This window comes from Camellia sinensis, chromosome 13 (genome assembly GCF_055761805.1).
Source record: "Camellia sinensis isolate YWXY chromosome 13, ASM5576180v1, whole genome shotgun sequence".
NCBI lineage: Eukaryota > Viridiplantae > Streptophyta > Magnoliopsida > Ericales > Theaceae > Camellia > Camellia sinensis.
Genome location: NC_138973.1, coordinates 128,502,800 through 128,523,338, shown reverse-complemented (window position 1 = coordinate 128,523,338; position 20,539 = coordinate 128,502,800). Strand labels below are relative to the sequence as shown.

The window sequence follows — 20,539 nt, the reverse complement described above, 5'->3', positions numbered from 1 at the left end:
CGCGAGCTGGAGTTCACGCCCGCGATGGTCCTCTACCCAAATATATCTATTTTTGATACATTTCTTCTCCAAAACTGCTCTGGATGCCATTTTTGTTTTTTTAAGGTCTAAATCCATGGCTTTGATCTATTTACACACATCTCCTACCCCTAGTGCCTAAGGCTTTTATGTAGAGCAAAGTTGGGGCTACGTTTTAATCTAAAATTTTTTACTCTTCACCATTTTTAACTTTTGGTTGTTCTTCAGTTACTCCTTAAGCTTTGAGGTAGGGATTTGTTTAACTTCTTGCTTGATATTTACCTTGGTTATGTGTTAGTTGAACAAGTTGTCATTTGGAAAGTTTTGATTTCTATTTACAAAATGTTTAATGGCTTAAAAACAAGGTTGTTTGGATGTTATTTCCAAACAAAACTCCCTTTGGTTGAATCATGTGATGTGTCGTTGAAAGTTGAAGCAAGTGGATTTTAAAAACAATTCTCTTTTCATTTTTTTCCCAAAAACTTGAGTTGGAAGGAATTGCAAAAATGGTAGTTAAGTTATGGAACTATTGGTTATGGAGGTTTTGATTCAAATAGAAGTGGTGGAAATATAATATTTGATGTTATATCAAGAATGACAAGTTGGGCTCTTTTATGTGAATTGTCCTTTCTGGATATATTATTGCTTATAGATAATTGTTTTGACTATCGGTGGATGATAGCATTGTTTGTTGTAGAAATCGGACTAGGTTGATTACAACCATTTAACTCACGCATTGCATGTATTCTAATACTTTATAATCATGTATTGTAAAAAGATTGCTTTGAGAAAAATGGGTGAATACCAAGGTAAATCTGGTTAAGGGGTGCGGGTTTCTATTTTAAGTTGGCCTTTATGTCCTTGGTGAAAGTCTAGAAACTCGCACGGTTAGGTGTCGATCCTTTCAGATAATACCAGTAAAATGGCTTTGGTAGTGCTTGTATAGCGTACTTACAAACACGTACCTAGAGATTTCCACTATGTGTATTTACCTCCCTATTTCATGTTTTAAAGAAATGATGTAATCTTATAACATACGATTCATACTATGGCAATGCCTGGTTTTGGGAATGGAGAAAACACATGGTTTTAGTAACAGCATGTCATGTGCATTAACTATTTGATTCAGCATCATACAGCTTGTTAAATCTGTCACTACTGGGCGTTAGCTCACCCTATGTGGACAAACATTTCAGGTGCTAATGGTTTGCCTCCAGCAAGAGGATAGCTTCAGAGGAAGTTAGTGCCGAACACTCATCTTTTGTATCTGGTTTTGTGCTTAGCCTTGGGCTTTTATGTATTGGGCTTAGGTCCTAGTTTTGTTGTAACAAAGTAACAACTTGGGAACTTGTAGCCACTAAGGCACTAACTTGTAATAGTTTGGATATCACTGTTTAACGCTCACATGCTGTAGATTCAGGGTTGTTATCAATGAATGTATTATGCATGTGTGCTTGTTTTGTAATAATATAACACTGATCCATGCATGTATATACTCCTAATCTTGACTTGCTTCTAATGTAACCTGGATGAATGCTTGAATTTCAGGTAATGCATATAACGATATTTTGGGGGTGCCACACACTCCTTCAAATCTGAAAATCTAAGTCTATACATTTTTAATGCATGAGAAGCATAGTAATGCTCATGGTAGCCCTTTTCCCTCTAATCCCTTTTATTTTAAAGTTTAGAGCACAAACAACTGATAAATACATCCATCTTTCAAAAAATCTAAAAAAATGCAGGAAAATCCTCTTAAACCCATTTTTGAGTCAAAATCTTCCTTTAAGTATTAGCTTTCAAATAAAATTGGTTTTATTGAAAATGAGTGAATGATTTGAGAGAAACCTGATTTTCGTAATAGTCGACAAATGGAGTATTTTGTTAATATCTAAAGTCTAGAAGGGCTATCACACTTTCGTAAATTGGGTTTTAAACTAGACTCATTTCTCTAGAAACCCTCAAGAGGCTAGGTCTTTAGGACCACAAAAATTTTTTTTGCCACGTCTTTTTTTAAACTGGTTCAAATCTAGAAACTCTAAAACTATATGTTAGTATGCTCTTTGTTGTGGTTTAACTCTTCTATGCTATGTCTCTTGGATGTTCTATCTTCATCATGTCATAGACACTTATTTTGTGGATTTATTTATTGCGCTTAAGTTACTAGATGTTTAGCTTTGATTGGTATCTTTTTATGACCTTGCTTTGTTCTAATCGAAAATCATAATGTAATTAATAAAAGGAAAACCTAATTGGGTGGTAATGCGTTGCAATCACTTGTAGTATTTTTATGAGATAAATGAACAAGTTGTTTAGAAATGGAAAAAATGATGGGATGTGGGGTTAAGTATTGCGCAAGTTTGTTTTTGAGCCCTAACGTGGCAGGGAGGTATTCTGGCTGCTTAAAGGAATTGGGAGGTATAAGGGTTGCAGTGAGGGTCTCACATAGGAAGTGTATCCCTAGAAGTCTATTCCCTTAGGATAGACCATGATGTCACCACTCGGGTATGTAGCCTAGGTGCGCGGGCATCATTGATAACTATGTGGTAAGCGATACACTAGTGGTTATGCAATAAGTAACGCATTGGTATCTGTTTTAGCCAATGGGGAGTTAGAATTGCTCGGGGCCAGTGTCAATGGTTGGATAGGAACAACATTTCGTAGGGAGTTGCCAATAGCTAACTTAATTGACTATTATTCTTGAGAATTGAAATTTATTATAAGCTCTACTTGATTATTGTTTCCGCTGTTGTAGACACCCCATTTTTGATCGCCCGCAAGGCTCGAGCGCTTTGCCTGGTGCACTTGATGATGAAAGTGGTGTTGTGCGTGGTTCGAGGTCTCAACGAAAGGGCCATGTTTAAGCTCTGAAACAATACCAAACCTTTCATATTCCCACTGATTATACTCCAGAAATCCATTTTTACACATTGTGCCACCCTATGCTGAGTCTGAAACAGGAAAACAGGGGAACACATTGAGGCCCGACTGTGCCTTATTGAGGGCCGACAGTGGCTATTGAAGGTTGGCCGTGCCTTTGTAGCGAGAAACACTATTCTGGTTGGGAGCCCGCCAGCTATCCACTTTTGAAGATATTTATGACCCCTCTTGCTCAAATTCTATAAAAACGAAGTTGTATCTCTATTTTAAGGGTTGAAGAATTTCTAGAAAACCTCTACACCTTATTGAGAGCTCCTTCATCTCCTTCTTCTTGTGCAAGCAACACTTTTAGCAAGCTTATCACCTTGACCCCATATCCATACACCATATACACCTTCACACCTTGGCCTAGGAACCTTGGTTGAGCCTTGAACACCATAATTCATGCTTGAGAGTGTGTTTGGACTTAGTTTGATTCACAAACAAAGAGCTAGCTTTGTCAAGAGGTATAAGCTTGCTAGTTACTCTCTTGCTTTCATTTCTATCATTTACTATCTAGTTCTTATAGTTTTGTATTATTATGATCTCCCTTCAACTATCTAAGTTTGGGTTTGGAGAGCTACCAAAAGGGTAGAGAGAGTTTACACTCTTTCTTATACCTTTACCTATAACTCAAACCCTTTCTTTTACACTCTTTTTCTTTGCTCTCTAAATTGAATTTTAGAGTTTAAAAAGGGCTAAAAATCATACTTTGAGGCTTCAAAAGTAGAGGGGTTAGCGACCCCTCCTTGTTCTTGCTTACTAGCCTAGTTTTCTCTCTTTGTTGATTCGCTTTTTAGGCTCTTTTCATGCATTTTGAGCCACTGTTTTTCATCCATTAAAGGCTGTTTTAGGGCTGTTCTAGGTTGTTTAAATAGTTCATGCTTTGATTAGCTTGATTGTTGTCTCATAAGTTTGCATACATAGCTTGTTGAATATTATTCTTACCTTTTCTTTAACTAACTTCCATGTTTAAGAACTTCATTTTAATAAATCAACTTGCTATTCATTTCTTTCATTTGAGAGTTGTTTCAATCGGGTGACAGTTATTCAAAGCGTGAGCTAACGATTGATGCTTAATGGCTTAATCTCTGCAGAGGTTCATTGTCAACGGTGTAGTCTCTTTTTCATGTTGAGAATCACCTCCCGTTTGACATATTTCTCACTTAGTGGACGTAATCCTTAGTGGGCGTAACAATCATCTTGGACTTAATGGATTAAAGGATGGCAAAGACTAATAAATTTGGTTTAAAATGAACTAACCCACATAAAGAAAATGAGTTATATTTGCTTGGGTTCGGCCGAATGTTATGCCGAATCTATTGTGTCAAGGGTTATCTTACACCAATTCATGATGTTTTGATGAACCTTGAAGCGTCTCTACCTCCCTCTTTGAGTTCACTCCATGATAGGAGGGAGGGGCGGTTGTTGTTCATTTTATTTATTGGATTTTGTCCAAATTGTATCCAAAATTATCAAGCAATCAATTTGCTCATTGATGGTTTTGGGAACGATTCCAACCTTCTCTTGAGGCTTTCCCGTGACATAGAAGTGTGAGAGGGACAAACTGAGTCTAGAATAAATCTGTCTGCACTGTTTTCACTTCAGAGCACAAAACAGGATTTTGCATAAAATCAAGGCACGACCGGCCCTTTTGGGGCCCGACTGGGCCTCATTAAGGCATGGTCGGCCATCAATGTTTGGCCAACAATGTATTTTGCAGAAAACAGAGAGCAGTGGCCGAAGGTGAAACAGAGCAAGCCTAAGCAGACAGAGCTGTTCTTGGATACTATGCATGCAACCCTTGTGCATCCTTGCCTACCTCAATGTTGTAGATTAATGCTCCAATTATTAGCGTTGTAATTATTATTGTTGTTACAATTAGTCTTGTTAATTATTAGTGTTGTAATTATGATTATTGTTTACTTGTTATAGCTAATTAACTTAGATAGTTAGTTTTCTTCTCATGATTATCCTTGTTGTAATAAAGTAGTTAGCTAGTTAATTCTTTGCTTATTCATTCATTTGGTTTGTAATAATTAGTTTAATTTGGACTTTCAGACTTTGATTCGTATCCTCTTGCACGAGAGCAAATGTGTAGTAAGTTGTATGTCTTCCAACCCCACGTTTTTCTCCCTTTTACTTACTTACTTATGATGGTTAGTATAGGAACATCATTTTTCAAGATTAGCATTCTTATGCTTTGCATACATCGCCTTGCACGCATCCCAAGCTCGGCTTATCATGCTAACCCAATATCAAATGTTCAAATCCATTGCTTGAATACGTGCTTTATCGCATGTCTTGAATGAAATCATATGCCATACTCATAATGTATGCGTTGCATTTAGTCATATTGCATTAATTAGGAGCATGCATATTTTTCTAATTATTTTACTTTGTTTTGGCTCAGAGTACTAGGTAAGTAATTTTGTGTTTTAACATCTTGCATCGAATGTTTGTGTTAGCATGTCAAAGCATACTTCCATGAGGCTAATTGCTTAAATGATATAATTGTTTGAATGCCTGTGGATGAAAGTTATTGCTTGAATTGGGATAGTTTGATTAATGTCAATTTTAAGCCCACTTTTCCAAGTGGCAAATTCACAAAAGAATTTCAAATAAAACATAAAATCAAATGTTTCAATTCTTGCAAATTAGTCTATATTTGTGTGTGCATCATATAGTAAAAATGGCTAATAATCAAAACAAGAGCATATAACGTAAATAAAAAATTACATCATGATTAGTAGAGGCCGATCTTTGATCGGGCGACTGGGGTGCTCAATTCATGACCTTCCCCTCTCATACCTAAGTTCCCGAGTCGAGACACTTTGGTGATGACGGATAAGTGGCCTTTGGCACGAGTCTTGAATTTCCTAAATTTCCAAAAATATTTAGGAGGCGACTCTATAATCTGGCAAAACAGTTCATTTTTGGCATTTGATTCAAACATCGATTTTCCAAAGAGAATTCCTGATTTGGACTCTTTTGAGTTTTCACTATTTCACATTGCACTTGTGAAATCTGATTCAGAACCACGGGAGTCCGAACTGTAGGGCTATTCGTCTTCTGAAAGGAGCATGAAAAGCAATCTACCGCTGATATTATGATCGTGCCATTATTTTACTTGTGTATTTGGAATGGAAAAAAGGGACAGGATGTGTGTGAGTTTACTGGACATTCCAAACTCATGACGTTTCATGCTAGGTAAAGAAGAGTACTACCCGAAAGATGGTGCAACTGAGACTTTTGAAGAAGTATGACTTCCGTAGAGGAAATACAAGATTTGTTTGGTTAACACCTACTTGTAATCTTATCTTGGGTCGTGGTCCTTCCAAATATAAAGAGCTAAGCTTAACATAGAGCCAGGCATAACGTATCTCAATAGTTGTTGAGGTTAAGGGCGTACGTTGGGTTGAGTTGAGACCAAGCTTCATTTTCGATCTACCAAAAAAAAAAAAAGTTGAGAGCAAGCCTAACTTAAATTATTGTTTGAGTTATTTAAGTCCACTTAAAATTTAATTTATTACTCAAAATTTTCTATCGACACTTGACTCAAGCATAATAAATGTAATTTAGGCTATCGTTATTTTATTTTATTTTTTCAATTAAGCTAACTAATTTGTTAAATTTAGACCATATTATTTTATTTTTTTAGTACAATCATTAATAATATCAATACAAATAATTTATATGAAAGGAGAGATATAAAGAAGAAAGATAAAAATCAACAAAGTGATTCAAAAAAAATAAAAGAATATTATTTTGTGTTGTATTACATGTGTATATGATATATAGTAAAGATGTTCTAATGGTTCAGATAATTTTAACATTATTCAAAAGCTTATGACTTCAATATATAATACTTTTATATATTTATGTATGTAATTCATGTTTGGATTATCGAGTACCTCTACTAAAGCACAACCTAAACTTCAAAATTTTTGTAGAAATTCATACCAAATTAAAAAATATTTTGCTCAATCCCAAAAAAACATAAAAAAAATCCTAAAAAGTTTCATATTGAGTTCAAATTACACCCCTAACTAGGGTATAAATCTACAAACCCAGAACTTTTAACATAAAATGTACAACAAAAGACAATATGTGATATAAATTCAATTGTTGTTTAGTTTGGTGAGTTCTACACCTAAATTAAATTTGAACCATAAATTAGTTTTTTAAATGTATTGTTGGGTATACCTCTTTAGTGGAGTATGGGACCCAAATTGGTTTATTAAAGGAATATTTAATTTGGTTTAGTGTTGGTTATAATATATTTCTTTTATATATATTACATCTAACCTTTTAGAGGCCCAATGGGTATTTTAAAATATGTTTGGTAACACCTAGGTTTTGAGAAAAAAGCCCAAGAGTCAACAACATCTTTTTGGCATTGTTTATTGTGTATGTTGCGGCTGCTAATATTGATGAAAATTCGATGAGTTCAAGGCACTGAGGGCTCTGCTTTGTTATATACTTGTTGCTTAATCAATTTGTGGGTGGGTTGGTTAAAGTGTTGTGTGCTTCGAAGGTGCCAACTTTGGTTCAGATTTAGTGTCTTCTTTAACTATGTTTCGAAGATAATTTGTTCATCTATTTGGTGAGGTCTTTCATCTTGTTTATTTGTGATTATTCGAAATTCACCTAAGGGTGGTTTATGAGACCATATGTGTCTAATTTGTAATCATTTGAAAACTCTTGGTTAACAGTGGAATTAGATTTCGGTCCCCGTGGACATACCTCACATTGAGGGAATCACGTAAAAATTCTTGTGTTGTTGATTTAATTTTTCTGCATTAGTTTTATTTTCTTCGATTGATTTACTTATGGCAAATCATCTATTTTTCCTAACAACTGGTATCAAAGCTTAAAATTTATTTGGGTTCATTTATTTGTATAAATCAATGGAGGAAAATGTGGGTTGTATGATAAGCTTCAATGGAAGCAATTGGGTCACTTGAAAAACTAAAATGGAGGACCTACTATTTTATAAAGATTTGCATAGACCCATTGAGGGTGATAATGGCAAACCCATGAGTATGAAAGATGATGAATGGAAAAGGCATAATCGAAAAACCGTTGGTGTTATTCGTCAATGGATTGATGATAATGTGTTTCATCATGTTGCTGCCGAAACTTCACCACATGATTTATGGAAGAAAAAAATTAGAAGGTCTTTATGATAGAAAATCTACCACAAATAAAGTTTTTTTGTTTCGAAAGTTAGTTAATTTAAAATATAAAGAGAGCAGCCCCATTCCAGAACATTTAAATGAAATGAAGAGTATTGTTAATCAACTTGCTTCTATGAAAATTGTTTTTGATGATGAGTTGCAGGCTTTGATACTACTTAGTTCCTAGCCCGAAAGTTGAGAGACTTTGGTTGTGATGGTTAGTAATTCGACACCCGATAGAGTTGTCACAATGAGCCAAGTCACTAAAGGAGATTATGGTTATGTTAGAATGGAAAGTGAAGGTTTGTCCAAAATTGTTGGCATGGGCGATGTTTGCTTGGAAACAAATTTTGGCTGTAAGTTATTGCTTAAAGTTGTGAGGCATGTTCCCGACATTCGCCTCAGTTTGATATCTACTGGGAAACTAGATGATGAAGGCTACAACAACAAATTTGATCATGGAAAACGGAAGCTCACAAAGGGTTCTTTGGTGATGGCCAAATGCAAGAAGACTTGCACACTTTACTCAATGCAAGGAAAAATTTACAAATGTGTTGTCAATGCACTTGAGGATGATGCTTCTACCGAATTGTGGCACAAGCGGCTTGGGCACATGAGTGAAAAATGACTGTAAGTTTTATTCACGAAATAGCTTTTACCCGGTTTCAAAGGGTAAACAACATAGAGTTTCTTTTCATTGCTTGGCGGGTAAACAACATAGAGTTTCTTTTCATAAAAATTTTGCTTCTAGAAAATAAAATGTTTTGGAGTTGCTTCATTCAGATGTTTGGGCCCTTTGAAAGTTAGAACATATAGTGGTGCACTTTATTTTCTTACTTTCATTGATGATTATTGAAGGAAAGTTTGGGCTTCTGCATTAAAAATTAAAGATTAAGTTCTAGATGTGTTTAAGCATTTTCAAGCCATGATTGAAAAAGAAACGGGGCTGAAATTAAATTGTATCCAGACGGACAATGGTGGTGAATACATTAGGTCATTTGATGAGTATTGTCGCAGCCAAGGTATTCAACATCGAAAGACAATTAAGAAAACTCCTCAACAAAATGGTGCTGCCGAGAGGATGAATAGCACCATTGTAGAAAGAAGAAGGTGTCTACTTTCACATGCTAAATTGCCAAGATCCTTTTGGGGTGAGGCAATGAGGATAGCGGTTGATTTGATTAATTTGTCTCCTTCCTATCCTTTGAATGATGGTGTTCCCGAAAGAGTTTAGATTGACAAAGATGTGTCTTATGAGCACTTAAAAGTGTTTGGTTACTAAGCATTTGTTCAAATTCCAAAGCATGAAAAGTCCAAGCTTGATAACATGTCAAGACAATGCATTTTTCTTAGCTATGGGCATGATGAATTTGGCTATAGATTGTGGGATCTAGTCGACAAGAAAGTTATTCGAAGTCTTAATGTTGTGTTCCTTGAAGACCAAACAATTGAAGACTTTGGCAAAGGTGATCAACTGGAACAAAAAACTAGTGATCTCATTGATATAGATCCATCTCTTTCATTTTTAGTAGATGATGAAAATAGGGCAGATATGCAGCCACCTCTTGAAGATGTGGATGATGATACTACTCCAAATGAAATTGAGCCCGAAATTGAGAAAGAGCATCTAATTCAAGAACCACCACCCCAACTTTAGTTGAGAAAATCTACAAGGGATCGACAACCTTCGAAAAAGTATCCTTCCACTAAATTTGTGTTGCTATCCGATCAAGAGGAACCTGAGAGCTACTAAGAAGCAATTGAGGAAGCAAAGAAAAGTGGTTGGAAAAAGGCTATGGAAGAGGAAATGAATTCCTTGCTTGAAAACCATACTAATGATTTGGTGAAGTTGCCTAAGGAGAGGGAAATTCTGAAAAATGAGTGGGTTTTAAAATTGAAAAATGATTGCGAGAATCTAAAATACAAGGCATGTCTTGTTGTTAAACGCCTTGGACAAAGAAAGGGGTTGATTTTAATGAGATTTTCTCGTCGATTGTGAAGATGTCTTCTATTCGAGTTACACTTTGCATGGCCGCAAGTATGAATTTTGAAGTTTGAGCAACTTGATGTGAAGATCACATTTTTCATGGCGACTTTGAAGAAGAAATTTACATGGACCAACCGGAAGGTTTTGTGAAAAAAGGGAAAAGAGCATTTAGTTTGAAAATTGAAGAAAAGTTTCTATAGCCTCGAGTAAGCATTGCGATAATGGTATCAAAAATTTGACTCTTTCATAATGGATAATGGGTTTTCTAAAACCACTTCAGATCATTGTGTGTTCTTAAGAGGTTCAACATAGATTAAACAAAGTCGGTTGGTTGTCCACTTGCAGGTCACTTCATACTTAGTTCGAATCAGTGTCCCACAAGTGGGAAAGACAAGGAAGAGATGTTGAAAATTCCTTATCCTTCAGCGGTTGGTTCTTTGATGTATGCCATGGTTTGTACAAGGCCGGATATTGCTTATGCCGTTGGTGTTATGAGTCATTTTCTCTCTAATCTAGGTAAAGAACATTGGGCAGCGGTGAAATGGATTTTAAGGTACCTTCAAGGGATTTCGAATATGTGTTTGTGTTTTGGGAATGGTAAGCTGATATAGTCGGTGATGTTATTTATAGGAAATTTACTTCGGGATATTTGATGACATTTGCAAGGGGAATTATGGCATGGCAATCTAAATTGCAAAAATATGTTGCTCTCTCAACTACCGAAGCTGAATTTATCGCCATTATGGAAGCTTGCAAAGAAAAGTTATGGTTGGAGAAATTTCTACAATAGTTGGAACTGAAGTAAGAGAAGTATGTTTTTTATTGTGATAGTCAAAGTGTTATTCACTTAAATATGAATTTTACTTTTTATTCGAGATCGAAACACATTGATGTGAGATACCATTGGATTCGTGATATATTAAATTCGAAATTGTTACATCTTGAAAAGCTTCGCACGGATGATAATATTTTGAATATATTGACTAAGACTTTATTTAGGGACAAATATTTGAAGTGTTGAATTTTGGCGGGTATGGTTAATGTCTCCACCCAAATCGGTAGGAGAGAATTATTGGATATATCTCCTTAGTAGAGTATAGGACCCAAATTGATTTATTAAGGGAATATTTAATTTGATTATAATATATATATATATATATTATCTGACATTTTGGAGGCTCAATAGCTATTTTAAAATCTTTTTGGTGCCAGTTAGAGTTTTGAGGAAAATGTCCAAGAGTCAACGACATCTTTTCGGCATTGTTAATTTTGTATGTTGTGGCTGCCAATATTGATGAAAAAGTCAGTGGATTCAAGGCACTAAGAGCTCTGTTTTTTTTTTTTTTTTTAATCAATTTGTGGGTTGATTGGTTAAAATGTTGTGTGCTTCGAAGGTGCCAACTTTGGTTTAGATTTGGCGTCTTCTTTTAACTCTGTTTCGAAGGTAATTTATTTATTTATTTATTTGATGAAGTCTTTCCTCTTATTTATTTGTGAGTATTTGAAATTCACTCAAAGGTAATTTGTGAGACCATTGGTGTCTCATTTGTAATCGTTTGAAAATTTTTGAGTGATAGTAGAATTAGATTTTGATGCCGTGAACGTAATTCACGTTAAAGAAATCATATAAAAATTATTATGTCGCTATTGATTTAATTTTTTCTTCAATTAATTTATTTGTAAAAAATCATCTACCTTCCCTCACATTTTTAGGATTGCTGCTAACTAGGGTCATTTGTTCGATGGATGCCATGCGCACGGCTAAAAGTCTTTTTCATTGGTTTTTTTTTAGCATGACAGTGAAATGGTGAGGCTATCATCGGTAGAAAGTCCATGGAAAATAGAGGCATAGAAATTATGGTGGAGGTATATCATCCCAAAATAGAGTTATTTCTTTAACTTTATTTCTCAAAATCACAAGTTTTTAATTCAAAGTCTACCATCAAGGAGTTAGGTAAAGGTTTTTTTTCAAACATATTGGCTGGACAAGCTTGACTGCAATGCAACAGGTCAAAATCCTCTTAATTACGGTTTTAAGCTCTTACAGAGACTTTTATGTCATCTTATTGAAATTTGGCCATCTGAAAATTATTTCTTCTCCAGTTCTGTTTTAAGTTTGGTTCCTTGTGTGCCTATCTCTAGCTTATCTCGACGATTCAAACTATTCATATTGGAATGCGTTAAGTATATTATTCATATAAAAATTGATATTCATCGGATATTACTAACTATTTGATCAAATTATATGTTTAAAAAAAATAAATATAATACGATCAAGTAACTACCAATGCAGATCTACATGATTTTCGCTATGAATAATATATTTGACAAATTTAACAAAATAAAAGGTTCTAATTATTGAGATAGACTGAGATGCATCCAAAATAGGGCAGACTAGGCCTCTCCAATTCACTTTTGGTATCATTTACATAATAGGACATATTAGATAAAAAGGTATTGTTTGTATTTGATTCACTAAAATAAGATAGAATAGAAAGATTTTTTCATTATAATAATTTATTTTTAATTTGCGGAAAAATAAAGAAAAGTATATTAATGAATGACCATTTTAGTGTTTTTGCTTGGATACAACTAAAATTGTAACTTTTTATTTGAGAAAGACAATATGGGTTACAGAAAATAATGAAATTACACTAATCTAAACATACATAAATAATATAAATCCATCAAATTTTCATCTGAAAATCAAACAACCATCTTTATTCAATCTGAATACTAACACAAATCATTCAACCAATACGATAATTAATAGTACACTAAAAAGAATGGCCGTGCCATATAAATTCGTCGTGTGTCAACCAAAAAAATCATTAACACATCACACCAATGGCAATGGACATCAAGACCACGGCAAAAGCAGCAACCGCCGTTGGTGGGGCGGAGGACGCTGGTGGTGGGGGCGGAGAGGCTGACGTGCCAGGTGATCCAGGCGAAGGAGCGGAGGGTGGTGGCGGAGATGCAGTGGATGATGGCGGAGGTGCAGTGGTGGATGGCGGCGGAGATGCAGTGGGTGATGGCGGAGATGCGGTGGGGGATGGCGGAGATGCGGTGGGGGATGGTGGCGGAGATGCGGGAGAAGGAGAAGTTGTTGGAGGAGATGAAGGGGCACCAGAGGGGGCGGTGGTGGGAGAAGTGACATTGATGGCTAGCTTCTGGCCCTGGGTACAGTGGGTGCCGACGGTGCAGAAGAAGTAGTATTCGCCAGTGGTGTTGAGATTGATGTTTGTTGGACCATTGGTATCAATAGACATGGGAGAGGCGGGATTGCATGTATCATAAGCATTCTTTGAAACTCTAGCCACATTATGTTGTCCAGTAGCATAGTTGAACACTGCCCAAAAAATTTTTAAAATAAAAACTTGATCAAAAGTTCAATAAATATTGAGAATCAAAACATTAATTTTTTAATTTGTGTTAAATTGGTAATTTCAAATGGAGTGTCTAAAACATTAATAGAACGATCAAATTCACAGTTTCATGTCAGTGTGATCCTTTGTTTTTAATTTTGTCATTATGTTAGTTTGGTCAATTGGCTGTGTTTGCATCAAAAATTTGAGTGAATATTTGTGCAGTGAACAGAAAAGGAAAATGAAAAGTGAAAAGTGAAAAAAATTAGCCTTAATTTCAAAAATCTTAGTCATATATATATGATTCAAAAGATTTTTCATGTTTTCAATTTTGTAAATTTGATCCCTAAACACTGATGAGGGAAACGAAACATAATCTTAGGATTAATAATCTCCCCCTACCCCGTTAATAGGATTATTGATACTTCACTTATAATGTTGAGAAATGAAATTTATAAAATTGAAATTTTAGAAACCAAAGTACAACAACGCATGGTGAATTTTATAGTTTTTCGGTTAACAACTTAGATGGTAATTTGTAATTGAACCAATTTAATTTAAACTACAACAAAAAATTAAGAAATTCACAAAATTCAAAATTAATTGATTCAAATTAACTATAGGTGTGTTTTATATTATTTGTAATTGGATTCAAACCTATTTCTTAAAACATTAATTCTGCTTTTCTAAAAACACATAAAATTTATTTGGCAAAAAGTCCAAGAAACTATTTTTTCGAATCTTTTTTCTGAAAACAAATAATATAATTAAGAGAATAAAAGCCAAGTTTACCTAAAATATCACCGGTGGCAAAGGTATGTTGGGAAGCCCAATTGGAATAAAAGGTGGCGCCGCCGGAAGGGTTGTTGACCCAACCCGTGTTGTCTCCGACGGTGTAATTTGCAGCGGCCGAGAACTCTACCAGTACTGCTGCTGCTAAAGCCAACACTACAAGTTTTGTAAAACTCAACTTTGCGGTGGCCATCTCTCTCTCTCTATCTAGTGTTAGTGGTTTTTGTGCTCTCTGAATATGGTCACCCCTACTACTCTCTCCGTCCCTGTGTGTTTTGTGTTTGTAAAGAAGGAAGCTGAGAGTTTTATCTAAAGACCTTGTGGGTGTGTTGAATATATATATAGATAATAGAGGCAAGGCAACTTGGCACGGCAAGACCAATGACTTTGGAAGTGGTTGAGGGGTTCTCCAATGGATGAATGCCACGTAGAAAGTTGAGTGCTTCTCTGGTTGTTTAATGTTGTTGGATGGACATGGAAAAATCAACAGAGAGAGAGAGAGACAGAACTATTGCTTCAGTTGACCAGATCAGATCATCGTGCAAGCGTCAGGATCCTCTAAATAAAAGTCCTAGAGTGAGTAATTCATCCAACGGCTGAAATCAAACCTCATCAAATCGATATCGTTTTGGTGACTAATTTGACACATACAAAAAAAAAAAAAAAAAAAAAAAAAAAAAAAAAAATTAATTCAACACATCTCCTGCAAATATGAAGCATGAGAGAGAGAGAGAAGAGGGCTGAGAGGGGGAGAAGACATCGCCGCCCCGCTTGCCCCTTCCCATCCCCAATGCGCCACCGTAGCCATCGCCGCCGCTGCCGTGCCGCTGACAGAAGAAAAAACCCCAAGAGTCCAAGATTGACTCCATGGAAGAGAAAGCAAAACTTATCTGGTGGGTTTGGGAACTCCACCGTGATCATGTACAGAGAAATACTCACACTCATGGTCAATTATATTTTCAAAAAATAATAACTCCTCCCATGAAAAACCCTAATAAAAAAAATATTTCTTGAAAACAATAAAAACAAGAACAAAAAGAAGTGCTAAAAATCCAATCAAAATCCAACCCACTAACTAAAAAGCAGACATCAATCAATGGGATTAAAAGAATAAAAAATAAATTGTACATGGATTGAAATAGAGAGAGAAAAAAAAAAAAAGGTGCAAAAACAAATCAAAAATGGTTAGAATACCAATTTCTTGGAGTCATTGGCCATCTAGAGCTGGTTGTTCCATTGGTCGAGGGTGTGACAGCTAATCACTTGTCCCTCCTCTGAAGTCATTTTTGAGTATTGAAAATAATAATTAAAATAATCTCTTACTCTCTTGATTAATTGAAACAAGTTTACGGAAAGAAAAAACTATGCCAAAAATAGTTCTTTGTTTTGTTTACAATCTGAAGAATGAAGATAAAATGAGTCACCCCCTCCCTCGCAGGGCAGCGGCGTGGCAGCGGCAACGGCAGCGGCACGTCTGGGGCGGGGCGGCGATGTCCTGCTCCTCTCTACCCTTCTCTCTCTCTCTCTCCCCCTCATGCTTCATATGTGCAAGAGATGTTTTGAATTAAAGCTATCTTTTTTTTTTTTTTTGTTAAATTACTCACCAAAATGACGTCGTTTTGGTGAGGTTTGATTTCAACCGTTGAATAAATTACTTTAGGAGATCACTCTAGTACTTTTACTTTAGAGGATCCTGACGCATCGCGCAATGGTTTTACGCGAATTACAATTTGGGTAAATTACAAACACGCACAAACTATCCATATGATTTAAGAAATTATATCATGGCTCTAAAGTTTTCAATTTTATAATAAATAGGTCTTTTGTTAATAAATCATCAAGTTAATTAACAATTTTTAATAATGTTAAAATTTTATTTTAGTTAATGATTAAGATACTTTTATTATTATATAAATAAAAAATTAGAAATTTTACTTTTTTAATTAATTCAGTTAAATAAAAAATTCTAAGAGGGAGGTATTTGTAATTTTTCAAACCACAGAGGGTAATTTATATTTTAAAGAAATTTCAGGAGGGCATCGTTGGCAACTATATGGTAAGCAATGCACTGGTGGTTATGCAATAAGTGACGCATTGGTATTTGGCTTAGCTAAGGGGGAATCAGAATTGCCCGTGGCTAGTGTTAATGGTTGGATAGGAACACCATTTCGCAGGGAGTTGCCTACAGTTAACTTAATTGACAGTTATTCTTGAGAACAGAAATTTATTATAAGCTCTGCTTGATTATTGTTTCCGCTATATATTATGATCATGTCATTATTTTACTTATGTATTTAGAATGGAAAAAAGAGATGTGATGTGTGTGAGTTTACTGGACATTCTAAACTCATGACATTTCATGCCAGGTGAAGAAATATACTACCCGAAAGATGGTGCAACTGAGACTTTTGAAGAAGTATGACTTCCGTAGAAGAAATACAAGATTTGTTTGATTAATGCCTACTTGTAATCTCATCTTGGGTTGTGGTCCTTCCAAATATAAAGAGCTAAGCTTAACATGGAGCCAGACATAACGTATGTCGATAGTTGTTGAGGTTAAGGGCGTACGTTGGGTTGAGTTGAGACCAAGCTTCATTTCCGAACTACCAAAAATAAAAATGTTGAGACCAAGCCCAACTTAAATTGTTGTGTGAGTTATTTAAGTTCGCTTAAATTTAATTTATTACTCAAACTTTTCTATCGATCCTCTATTCAAGCATAATAAATAGAATTTAGGCTAGTGTTATTTTATTTTATTTTTTCAATTAAGCTAACTAATTTGTTAAATTTAGACCATATTATTTTATTTTATTTTTAGTAAAATCATTAATAATATCAATACAAATAATTTATATGAAAAGGAGAGACATAAAGAATAAAGATAAAAATCAACAAAGTGATTCGAAAAAATAAAAGAATGTTATTTTGTATTGTATTACTTATGTATATGATATATAGTAGAGATGTTCTAATGGTTCGGATAATTTTAACATTATTCAAAAGCTTATGACCTCAATATATAATACTTTTATATATTTATGTATGTAATTTAGGTTTGGATTATCAAGTACCTCTACTTAAGCACAACCTGAACTTCAAAAATTTTGTAGAATTCGTACAAAATTAAAAAAAAAAAATTTCTCAATCTTAAAAAAAAAATTCACAGAAAAAAATCCTAAAAAGTTTCATATTGAGTTCAAATTACACCCCTAACTAGGGTATAAATCTACGAACCCAGAACTTTTAACATAAAATGTACAACAAATGACAATATGTGATGTAAATTCACTTGTTGTTTGGTTTGGTGAGTTCTACACCTAAATTAAATTTGAACCATAAATTAGTTTTTAAATAATTTTTTTAAATTTATTGTTGGGTATATCTTTAGTGTAGTATGAGACCCAAATTAGTTTATTAAAGGAATATTTAATTTGATTTAGTGTTGGTTATAATATATTTCGTTTATATATATTATATCTAACCTTTTGGAAGCACAATGAGTATTTTAAAATATGTTTGGTGACACCTAGAGTTTTGAGAAAAAAGCCCAAGAGTCAACAACATCTTTTTGGCATTGTTTATTGTGTATGCTGCGGGTTGCCAATATTGATGAAAAATTCAATGAGTTCAAGGCACTGAGGGCATTGCTTTGTTATATAGTTGTTGCTTAATCAATTTGTGGGTTGGTTGGTTAAGGTGTTGTGTGCTTCAAAGGTGTCGACTTTGGTTCATATTTGGTATCTTCTTTAACTATGTTTCGAAGATAATTTGTTCATCTATTTGGTGAGGTCTTTCCTCTTATTTATTTGTGATTATTTGGAATTCACCTAAGGGTGGCTTATGAGATCATTTGTGTCTCGTTTGTAATCATTTGAAAACTCTTGGTTGATAGTGGAATTGGATTTTGGTCCCGTGGACATACCTCACATTGAGGGAACCACATAAAAATTCTTGTGAAATTGATTTAATTTTTCCACATTAGTTTTATTTTCTTCGATTGATTTACTTGTGGCAAATCATCTATTTTCCCTAACAGCTGGTATCAAAGCTTACTATTTATTTGGGCGCATTTATTTGTATAAATCAATGGAGGGAAATGTGGGTCGTATGACTAGTTTCAGTGGAAGCAATTAGGTCACTTGAAAAACGAAAATAGAGGACCTACTATTTTATAAAGATTTGTATACACCCATTGAGGGTGATAGTGACAAACCCGAGGGTATGAAAGATGAGAAATGGAAAAGGCTTAATCGAAAAGTCGTTGGTGTTATCCGGCAATGGATTGATGATAATGTGTTTCATCACGTTGCTATCGAAACTTCAGCACATGATTTATGGAGGGGGGAAATTAGGTCTTTATGATAGAAAATCTTTCACAAATAAAGTTTTTTTTGTTTCGAAAGTTAGTTAATTTAAAATATAAAGAGGGCAACTCCATTCCAGAACATTTAAATGAAATGAAGAGTATTGTTGATCAACTTACTTCTATGAAAATTGTTTTTGATGATGAGTTGTTGTCATGGCCCGTACCCGCCCCCATGGGTTAAGGACATAACCGGCCAGTAATCATAAGATTACCTCCGGCCTCAAACCAAATCAGATATATTTTAACAGAGTTAAGGGGCCAAATGGAAGCAATTTCAAACCTTTGTCCATAGAGTTGTGCTTACATGGCACGTCATAACATTACACAAAAGTATTCGTTAATAACTCACATCAAAAAGGAAGTCAACATATATACTTTACATAACAGGATCATTCAAGTCTTAGTCAACCTAACCAAAACTTATTTACATCCGCAATCCAAAGTTCTCGCCAACATGACAAAATATAACAATATGGCAAAAAGGTGACAACAAGTCTCGTACGTGAGACGTATTGGCTGACTCTTCAAAACCTGGACTGAATCACACAAACTTCACTGAGGCTGGGTTTGGACCTCCCTTGGCTCACCTACAGACACATGAATGAGCGTGACCGAAAGCCTAGTGAATAATATCAAATAAAGAAGGTACACGAACAGTATTTAGAACAACATACATCAAACGGCCTTGGGCCCAATTCATATTTCTATCTAGTATATAAGTACATTTATAAGTCAAGTGACTGCGGTTCCAAACACATCATACGGCCTCGGGTCCAATTCATTCATATCCGACGGCCTTTGGCCCATTCATTCATGTCAGACGGCCTTTGGCCCATTCATTTGTGTCAGACGGCCTTTAGCCCATTCATTCATGTCATACGGCCTCTGGCCCATTCATTCACGTGTGTTAGACGGCCTTCAGCCTAGTCGATTGTATCCAACGGCTTTTGGCCCAATCGTATGGCATAACAAATATTTGTCCCCAATTCAATGTAACAAACTTGTAAGACTTACATAGAAGTAAGCAATTGGACAAATAACATACTTCATATATCTTTATTAAGATATTACTCACAGTGTTCTGCCGATGGATTCACCCTTGAGCTCGACCCTACACATTACATAATACATATGGGTCACAAACAATCCAATCCGTTCTTAATTCATACATCCCTCTTAGCCTTCTTTCTTATTCTTTTAATTCATTCATAATGCTCAATGCATGCCTAAGAGTGCTTAGAAGTGAAAGAGAATAGAAAATGAAACACAGAACGCCTTTACAAATTTTCTGAAACAGGGGTCCCCGCTCGAGCGTGGAGTTTCCAGCTCGAGCTGACCCATTAGGTCTGCAAAAGTGCTGGTTGCCTCATTTTTACGCTCGAGCGTGAAGTCGGCCGCTCGAGCTGGAAGTCACTCTACATAGCTCCCCGCTCGAGCGTGAACTTCCCCGCTCGATCAGACACCTATGTCTGCAAAACTTCTGGGAGTTCGTATTTCCTGCTCGAGTAGTGGTTCCCCTGCTCGAGCGGACTTCATGAACTCTGGGTTTTCCAGAACTGTTCTTGAGCTTCAAACATGCACTCAAGTTGGTTTTTCTTGCATTTTACAGCCCATATTTCTCATATACATATACTAACATGATACAAACACCAAATTACAACATTAAGATGCTCACATCCCATGAACCAAATACATGCATGCTCCAAATTACACCAAACTCCCTTCTACATAACAAATTCATGCATTCAAAACTCATACTCTCATGATTTGTACATGCATGTGAGATATAACTTCCATTTTCAACTAAAATGGTGCAAATGGTGATCACAAGCATGAACTTTAACCAAAATTCTACATGGATCATACTTTTCATGCTCAACTATACAAATTCATGGCAATTATACACATG

At 35.2% G+C, this 20,539-nt stretch overlaps 1 protein-coding gene across 1 annotated transcript; it reads right to left on the bottom strand.

Annotated features, from left to right (window-relative positions):
* Positions 1–12,679: 12,679 nt before the first annotated feature.
* LOC114300192 (uclacyanin 1) lies at positions 12,680–14,851 on the bottom strand. The gene is made up of 2 exons (XM_028245077.2): positions 14,265–14,851; positions 12,680–13,456 (listed from the first exon to the last, which is right to left on the bottom strand). Exons 1-2 carry the CDS (start codon positions 14,455–14,457, stop codon positions 12,936–12,938), a joined length of 714 nt encoding a protein of 237 aa, XP_028100878.2. The 5' UTR covers positions 14,458–14,851; the 3' UTR covers positions 12,680–12,935.
* Between the last annotated feature and the right edge of the window lie 5,688 nt (positions 14,852–20,539).

Bases quoted from the DNA above. Each gene is read 5' to 3' on its own strand.
- LOC114300192 (XM_028245077.2), bottom strand. From the start codon at position 14,457: ATGGCCACCGCAAAGTTGAGTTTTACAAAACTTGTAGTGTTGGCTTTA. The intron at 13,457-14,264 runs GTAAACTTGGCT...TTTTTTGGGCAG, and splicing joins TGCCACCGGTGATATTTTAG to TGTTCAACTATGCTACTGGA.